Genomic DNA, 9707 nt, shown 5'->3' with positions numbered 1-9707 from the left:
TCGACAAAGATTGGCCTAATTTGTTATATTAATAAATAAATAAAATAGGATATACATCATGATTTATTGGGAGAAACCAAGCAAGTATATGTTAAATCAGACATTAAGCACCCCTACAGCCCAAATGGAATGTTCCTCCTATTGCATAACATCTTTTTTTGCATGATTCGACAGTGAAATCAGACTGATTCCACTGACAATCTCAGTTGTTTAAAAAATAAATATATATAAATGTATATATATTTATTTTTTTGGTGTTGCATTAGTCGACTATAGGCAATATTTCGCCAATCAGATTCGACTATAGAAATCCTTAACCGGGTAGTGTGTAGTAAGGCATTCACGAATAGTGATTTTTAGCATTCAACTTATAGCAATCAGAACCATGAAATTGTATGTCTGAGTTATATTAAAGGAGGAGTTCACCCAAAAAATTACTTATTTTCTATCAATTGCACACCCCATGAAGCCTTGAATTCATGGATTTATTTTTGTGGCATTCCTAAGCCAATAATTTGATGACCGGGTGTGTATCCGGTAGGAGACACAAATAATCTACTTTGTGTCTCCTACCGGATACATTAGCCGGTAGGAGACGGGAATCAAATTATTGGCTTAGGAATGCCACAAAAACAAAAATATATCCATGGATTCAAGGCTTCATGGAGTGTGCAATTGATGGAAAATAAGTCATTTTTTGGGTGAACTACTCCTTTAAATAAATAAAGGTCCCATACCTGCGGCAGTAATTCTTAAATGAACTGTATTGCAGACCAAAAATAATTCACAAAACTGTTGCTTTTGAAATTAAATGCAGTATTTTATCTGACCCAATATTAATCAAACAAAATAATAATTAAATTGTTCGATCAGTACACTTCAAAATACAAATGAAGAATGATCCAACTCTGATCTTTATCCCCGCAATGCAAAGTTCTTTTAAATGTCTCCAAAGAGTTAAGTTTCCCAAAAACAGTGGTGGAAAAAGTACTCAAATTCTTTACTTAAGTAAAAGTATCAATACTGCAATATAGAAATACACTGTTACAAGTAAAAGTCCAGAATTCAAAATGTACTTGAGTAAAAGTACAAAAGTATTGGCATCAAAATGTAGCCTACTTAAAGTACCAAAAGTAAAAGTACTAACATATTTGAAAATAGCAGATCTACAAGCTCACAACGCATCGCGATGCGACGCGTTGTAGATCGGCTATTTTCAAATAGCCTACGTATAAAATAGTGCTAAAATATGTATCATAATATTATAATTTATATCTGTGAAGTAACTAAAGTTTTCAAATAATTGTAGTGGAGTAAAAGTGCAATATTTGCCTCTGAGATGTAGTGGAGTAGAAGTAAAAGTATTGGAAATTGGAAATACTCAAAATTGTACTTAAGTACAGTACTTAAGTAAATGTACTTAGTTACTTTCCACCACTGCCCAAAAGTAATCCAAAAGTATTGTAGATCTTCTATTTTCCGAGAATCCAATAATCCGCAAAGTCAGCAAATACAAAGGCAATGCATTGCATAAAAAGGAAACATATAATCCTCACCCAACCTTCAAGTCAGGACTCAGGCCACATGGGTTCGTTTGTCCAAACGCTCTGACTGGCTTCAGAGCTAAACCCTCAGAAATGTTCCTCGACCAAACTTCTCTCCTTCCAGATCCATAAGTTCTCTGGCCACACTACTCAGTGGTTTATCAATTCCTGATTTTGGTTTAGTACAGGCTTACAAGAGTCTCTTTCTCAAACACCAACAAACACTCCTTTTCAAAACCTAAAATGGAACCCCCGGCCGCCTCACTTTCTGTACTTTCATATACCTCACTTCCTGTGGAACTTTTGCTGCTTTCCCCCCCCCCCCCACAGCTCCCCTTATGGGTGAACCATGTCAACAGAAAATTAATCATAATGGTCACAATCACCTTACACAAAACCGTTTTTTCCCTGTACACTATATTTAGGTGTTAAATACTCAACCATATCTTAACCAATATATTCCCCTGTTATCACCAAGTATGTTATGTTTCTTTTGTATCTTTTTCTTTCAATACTCACTCATCATACCTGGACAGGAAATACACTATTTCACACATTTAGGTGGCAGTGTCACAAACTTATTCAACCTAAAAGTAGTCGAATATTCAATTATTCGCTGGTGAAATATCATTTTTTTTCCTCCATCCAATACAAACAAGCATTTATCATTAAAACGCTGTGTTGCAAGCCTTGAAAACAAGCGCTCTCTCTCTCTCTCTCTCTCTCTCTCTCTCTCTCTCTCTCTCTCTCTCTCTCTCTCTCTCTCTCTCTCTCTCTCTCTCTCTCTCTCTCTCTCTCTCTCTCTCTCTCTCTATATATATATATATATAGATATATATACATACACATAATACGTTTTGTGTTATTTCATACATTAACGCCCTACTTGATCATACTACGGCGTCACACAAAAGCATAAAAAATAGCAGATCTACAAGCTTACCAATACTTTTGTACTTTTACTCAAGTAAATTTTAAATTCCGGACTTTTACTTGTAACAGAGTATTTCTACATTGCAGTATTGGCACTTTTACGTAAGTAAAACATTTGAGTACTTTTTCCACCACTGCAGTTGAGTGATGTCTGTCTGTCAGAAGGACAAACACACTGACTAGAGTCGTTTCCATTATAGAACAGGTTGAAAAGAACTTCATACTTAACTTTTGAACCACTTGAACCCCTGCATCCCTATTCTGGGGGGAACATTCGTCAAAAATAGCACATCTACAAGGCTAGTTAGGGGTTAAAAATCACACCCAGTGTGAAGTGAGCGGTGCTATTTATGAGCGAAGTTTTAAGTCAATTTCATCATGTGTCTCGCTAGCCAATCACAGCAATCCTTATCCTGAATACTTATCCTGCAAAGATAAGTATTCAGACCCTTTGCTGTGACACTTGTATATTTGCACCGCTAGGTGCTCAAAAACAACAGTGGTCATCACAGTGATGGAAGCTCACTTCCAAAAAAAAATATTTTTAAAAAAAGTGATATTTATGAATTTCGTCATGCGTCTTGCTAGCCAATCACAGTACGTCACAGCCAATCACAGTACAGCGAAAGAAAGAAAAACTTTCGCCACGGATGGGTCCCAAACCCACTTATAGGAGCGGCTACACCGCTCAAAAATGCTTTGCCCCTCCCCGATGTCTCTGCTTAACCCATTAAGACCTGAAACGCATCTGTGTCATTTTTTGATTTCTTTGGCTATTCAAAAATAGCAGATATACAAGCTATACAGGCACCGAGTGCCATTCTATGAGCTTGTAGATCTGCCATTTTTGAAAAGAATGTGTGCAAATCTATATATTTTTCTTTTCTTTTTTAAAGCAATTCTATTGCACATTTTGAGATGGGAGTCCGCGGCCACATACATATCATTTTGGGGGTCCTTGACATGAACAAGTTTGAAAACCCACTGATATTATAACAACAGAAGTTTTTTCTTAGGACTTTTGTTAGGATTTAGAAGACATGTGTAGGATCCCCCAGAAGCAAAGATTTGATTTAAAAATGTTTGCTTTAAAATATATATATATTCAAAGATTTGCACAAATCTTAAACAATTCAAAAAATTAGCAGATCTACAAGCTCATAGCGCGGCACTCGGTGCTGCACTATGAGCTTGTAGATCTACGTATATTCTAATGCTGTAGAATATACATTTGATTATTATTTGATGTATTTAGGTCAGTGCGTGTCCACCTAAGGTGGACTGGCCCTGGTATAATCCGCAAGTAGCTCCATGAGGGAGAGCAACAAAAAAAAGTCATTTGTACCTGGTGTAGTCCACAGGTATGTCCGAGGGGGAGCTAAGTCCAAGTCATAGTAAGTTATAATAAGACTAAATATTGATTTACACTACTGAGACATTTTGAGGCAATCGGTTTCCAACTAATTGTTTTTTATATTTTTTTACAGACATCATGGATACACACTCTGAAGTCATGTGAATATTTTACACCGCAAACATTTTATTAAGGAAATTAATAAAACCACAACGTGTTCAATACATATTTCATTATACATCCTTGTGTTGTCATGGAAACATGTGTATTTGTGTTGTCTCGGAAACATGTCTTTGTGTTGTTTCGGAAACATACGTCCTTGTGTTGTCATGGAAACATATGTCCTTGTGTTGTCATGGAAACATACGTCCTTGTGTTGTCATGAAAACATTATGTCCTTGTGTTGTCATGGAAACATAATGTCCTTGTGTTGTCATGGAAACATACGTCTTTATGTTGTCATGGAAACAAACGTCTTGGTGTTGTCATGGAAACATACGTCTTTGTGTTGTCATGGAAACGTATGTCCTTGTGTTGTCATGGAAACGTGTGTCCTTGTGTTGTCATGGAAACATGTTTGTTGTCGTTCACTTGGACAGTTTACTAATGACTCTGATCAAAGCTCCGTTCTCATCCTTCAGCCTCTGGTTCTCTGATCTGAGGTCAGTTAATACCTGTGAAAATCAGCCACTGCCCTACATCAGTGTGTATTTTCTTAATTGTACCCTTCATTACTTGTATTGTGATTAGCTGGCTGGCTTGGAGCTGGCACAAACAGAGACGTCCTTGAGAAAGAATGTTAAGGACCCAAAGAAGCGCTCCCTGCGTTACCGGTCACCTGAACAGCTCGGTGCTATCAATCATGCGTACTGCATGAAATGTGAGATGTACAGGTCAGTCCTCTAAACAACAAGAGTACATATACTTTTGAGAACAAATTTACAAAGCTCTATATATAAAAAAAGAAAACAAATTACATAAAAACAATAAAGTTTATCGGATAATCAATTAAATATAACTGAAAATATTTAGCCAATAACTGAAATGAATGAATGAAAGAACTAAACAACATTTTTTTTTTTCATGTGTTTTCCCCCCAGTCTGGGAATCGTACTGTGGGAAATTGCCACCCGTAAGAACCCTCTCAGCGGTGCGTATCCTGAAAACAATACTGTAGTTAACACAGACTGTACCTTTCTTGCACACTTTACAATTACACAATTACCTGAACCCGATTGCCTCATATCTACAACAATTTCTCTCATACCAGACTGTTCTACACCCAAGGAGATCCTTGTTAGGGTGTATAAGGAAAAGCTAGTAGAACCACTTCCTGAGGACTGCCCTGAACAGCTCGGAGACGTGATCAATGCCTGTCGTGCATATGACAGTAACGAAAGGCCAACTGCTGGAGGTAATTTTGTTTAGCTTGTTTTGGTTGAGTGTTGCACCAGGGTTATAACTGACAGTGGTGGAAAAAGTATTAAAACATTTTACTTAAGTAAAAGTATCAATACTACAGTGTAGAATTACTCTGTTACAAGTAAAAGTTCGGTAATCTAAATTTACTTAAGTAAAAGTGCAAAAGTATTGGCATCAAAACAGTGGCGTAGCCAGAACGCTATTATAGGCTGGGCCTAGGCCACGGCCCACCCAGGCCCACCCATGGCTGCGCCCCTGCATCAAAATGTACTTAAAGTACCAAAAGTAAAAGTATTCATTATGCAGAATGTCCCATTTCACAAGTTCAACATGTATACAAATCTTTTGAAAATAGCAGATCTACAAGCTCACAATGCGTTAATGCATGTTCTGTAATAACAATCTAAATCTGCAAAGTAGCTAGTAACTAAAGCTGTCAAATAATTGTAGTGGAGTATAAAAGTACAATATTTGCCTCTGAAATGTAAAGAGTAGAAGTAAAAGTATTGAAATTGGGAAATAAAGTAAAGTAAAGTGAAAATTCCTCAAAAGTGTACTTAAGTACAGTACTTGCGTAAATGTACTTAGTTACTTTACAACACTGGTAACTGACCACAGAAGAAAAGAACAATATAATTAAATATGGAATAGGGGCTTGGACAGACTCAACTATTTACACTCAGACTCATCACTGAGAAACGTATTCCAATGAGGTGAAAGGTTTTGCTTGTCTATATTCACCCCAAGCTGGAAATGCAAGCGTCAAAATGTAACAAATTAGTTTCTTTTATTGTTTTACATCAATCGCACCCAGTTGTATCTTCTCTGTGGTCACGGTTGCTGCACCCCTCTGGTCATTTCAACTTGTGACTTTTGGTGTAGTTCTACATTTCCTTAAAAGTGATATTTTTCTCTGTTCTACTTCTACAGACCTGGTGGAAGAGCTGAAACGGGTGGTGGAGCAGTTGTTGGAACCAGCAAAACCATAGACCACAAAATAAGGAACATCATGCCATTAATGTATGACTATATGATATATTGTAACATCTCCATGGCAAAACTTTGATTACAAAAAAATCAGAAAATCATTTTTCTTTCATTATAATGTTCTTATTTTGTCTTATATTTTGTTCATGCTGCTGTGCTATGATGTGTGTATACAGCCAGTATACAGTGACTAACTTGCTAGTCTCCAGGTTTTCTTCAAAATAGGTAGGACACTGATTTAATTAATGAAATACTGAAATTTTTATTGGTGTACACACCACATTGGCATAGCGGCTAGCCACTGTGGCACATTAGGAGTCCACTATTACACATTCTTTCTGTGTTGGGCTATGGAGATGTCATTTATGGGAATGTTACTCCTTCTATCCTCAAGCCCAGATACAGTTTATCATTCTGCTCTGCGATTTGTATCTGGTGAACATTGTAGGACTCATCACTGCATCCTGTATGATAGGGTGGGTTGGCCTTCCTTGGCTGACAGGCGAAACAAACACTGGTACCCGTTTAATTTTAAGGCAGTTGATGGGACTTTACCACTGTATATTAAATCGCTGAGGACACGCTCCACTGACTGGCTCATGCTGAAGGTCCCCAAAGTAAAGACTGAACTGGCAAAAACTGCTTTTTGTTTTAGTGCCCCAACCACTTGGAATGACCTGCTGCTTAAATTAAAGATCTGTTCTCCCATAACATACAGTCAATTTAAATCTTTGATCACAGACCGACCCACAAGTGTCTGCAACTGCTTTTAAACTTGTGTTGTATCACACAATAGGGGAAAGTTTCTGTTTTGTTACGTTATATTTTATCATTGATGTGAATAATGATGTGAAAATGAAATTGTACTGGGATGTAACTCCACGACACTGCAAATGAGGGCAACCTCAATGTCTTTTGAGAATAAATAAAGGTTTGAATGCATTAATGAACATCTTTACCGGTTTATTTAACAAAGAAATTCTTTAAACAATTAGATTCCATTATCATGCCTTTCCTGTGGTCTCTCAAGAGTCACCGAATTAAAAAAGCCACTTATGTAAGCCCAAATCGGAGGATGGTCTTGCACTGCCAGATTTTTCTCAATATTACTATGCAGCAAATGTTAGAGTGATGATGTTCTATTTTCACCCTCCCCAGCATCTCCCTACCTGGGTAATGCTGGAAAGAGATGACTGCTATCCATATAAACGATACAACGGCAATGTTTTAATAAGAGCCTCAGGTGACATTTGGAGACAGATAGCCAAACGAACAGATCTGAGTGCATTGCGCGTATCGTTATTAATTGTAGGAAATCCATTATTCCCCCCATCCAATATGGACTCTGCCTTTAAGCTATGGGAGAGGGTGGGTATCTCCACCTTAATAGACCTGTACAACGAGGGTGTCTTTTCCTCATTTCAGCAGATAGTTGACAAATTTGGGTTACCCACTACCCACTTTTTTCGTTATTTACAGATCAGGGACTATGTCTCGAAAAATGTACCCCTATACTGTACATGTCACTGACACAGTCTAATATCAGGGACGTCATCAAGCTCTCTCCCCAAACCTTATTTCTGAGTTTTATACAAACCTAAGAGAGGGTAAGGTGGATACCTCAGGTATACGAGTAAGGTGGGAAAGGGAACTGGGAATACAGCTATCTAAAGAACAATGGAACAGCTCTCTTGTACAGATTCACAGATGTTCTACGAAAGACATTGTCTTATGCAGTTTAAGATTGTTCCATAGTATATTCCCCTCTGTGTCACCATTGTGTGAGAAATATGTCTGGGGAGGCCACTCTGGCGCATAGCTACATGCTATAGCCTATGTCCAATAATTTACACCTATTGGACCAAGGTCTTTAACATCATCTCCACAATACTCTCACTGCAAATTACCCCAGACCCCCAAACCATCATTTTTTATAATTCTGCGACCCTGAGTGGTCTCCCCCTGCCTCACAGATGTTTTTTATGTCTTATGTCTGGTAAGAAATGTATTTTATTGCTGTGGAAAGGGAAAGAAGGACCTAATGTCAAAATGTGGCTTGCCGACCTTGTTAACACATTGGAGGTAGAGAGGATCCGGTACCTGAGATTGGATCAGACAGATAGGTTTGATATGGCAACCCTTTGTTCAACACCTGAGGGAAAACGCCAATACCAACAATTAACATGGAACGTTGGTAATCGTGCTCTCTTGCCACTACCCCCTCTCAGGCAGGATCCCAGGGTTTTGTTTCCGTTTTAGTTATTTTGTTTCAGTTTCTCTTGATTTTCAATTATTTTAATTTCATTTTAATTTTATGTATTTGTTTTGTCCTGTGTTTGGCGTTTTACCTGCTCCTAGGTTCCTCACTATGGTGGGAGTGTTTATCTATGTGTTATTTTAAATAATATTGCTATCATGCTTTTTATTTCTATAAATCTCAGCAAAAATGTGTACCCCCACACACCCACCCACAGTCTTATCCCCATGTGCTGTCAATGTTGTCATTTATGTAAAAAAAAATAAAAATAAGGTGTATTGTTTGAAATATTCTGTACCATCACCATATAAAGCCTTTCACCTTAATAAAAAACAAATATTAAACAAAATGAATGAACATCTAGGGCTAGGTCTATGTATTTCTGGTAACATTATTGACCGCTCATTTCATTTGGCATGTCCGTGGGAAAGAATAAAGTTTTTTTTTTTTTTTACTTTAATTTTTCATCCCATGATTTTGTAACCCCATTTTTTACACCCAGTGCCAATTGTCCATGTAATCCTGGGCACTACCTTCCCTCTGCCAACCTAGGGAGGCCAGGGCCGAGCTCATGCCTCCTTCAATGCATGAGAGCCAACTGACCTTCTTGTCACCTGACAGGGGAGAGTTTCCCTGGTTGGACATAGCGCGTGGCAGGAACACGTTATTCTAACCAGTTCCCTTCCCCTCCATCAGGCGCCCCGCAGGCAGTATAGTGACCAGGATTACTGCATGTTTTTGTGAGGGTATCTACCCGGTCTCCAGTCGTCGGGGGGGGGGGGGGGGGGGGGGGGGGGCTTGTCTCCAGTCGCCCCCCTCATAGACCTCCATTCACTCTACAGTCTCCAGAGGCCCCCACCTTCCTGAAAATTTCTCTCGTTTGCCTGTCCCCGCCCCCTTCACTGCTCTATGAGTTTCTCAACGGCAGCCATCGTTGTTTGCATTTAAATGGACAGGAACACTCTATGCTTTTTAATTCATTATAGACCCCACCACCAAACAATGATGGTCCCTTGGTGCTGGTTGGGACCCAATAACATATCAATTTTATGTTTTATATGTTTTTGATGACGTTAAGGCCTGGATTTGGATCTCTCTCCCAGCCTGCTGCAGCCAGACTGTGGGAGAGAATCGAGCGACCTGGTCTGGGAAAACAAAACCCAAAAGCTGCGACTATATGGGCCACAGGAGCCCCCACGGATGGTCTCTT

The 9707-nt window shown here is 38.6% G+C and overlaps 1 protein-coding gene across 1 annotated transcript; it reads left to right on the top strand.

Moving 5' to 3' along the window:
* The first annotated feature begins 4579 nt into the window (after positions 1-4579).
* Positions 4580-6410, top strand: LOC311038995 (mixed lineage kinase domain-like protein). The gene is made up of 4 exons (XM_084048625.1): positions 4580-4724; positions 4932-4981; positions 5102-5245; positions 6184-6410. Exons 1-4 carry the CDS (start codon positions 4705-4707, stop codon positions 6240-6242), a joined length of 273 nt encoding a protein of 90 aa, XP_083904751.1. The 5' UTR covers positions 4580-4704; the 3' UTR covers positions 6243-6410.
* The last annotated feature ends 3297 nt before the right edge of the window (positions 6411-9707 follow it).

The sequence above is a fragment of the Gymnoscopelus microlampas genome (assembly GCF_963454915.1).
Source record: "Gymnoscopelus microlampas genome assembly, chromosome: 22".
NCBI classification, from domain to species: Eukaryota; Metazoa; Chordata; class Actinopteri; order Myctophiformes; family Myctophidae; genus Gymnoscopelus; species Gymnoscopelus microlampas.
The sequence above is the reverse complement of the archived record's forward strand: the minus strand, read 5'-3'. Positions and strand labels throughout refer to the sequence as shown.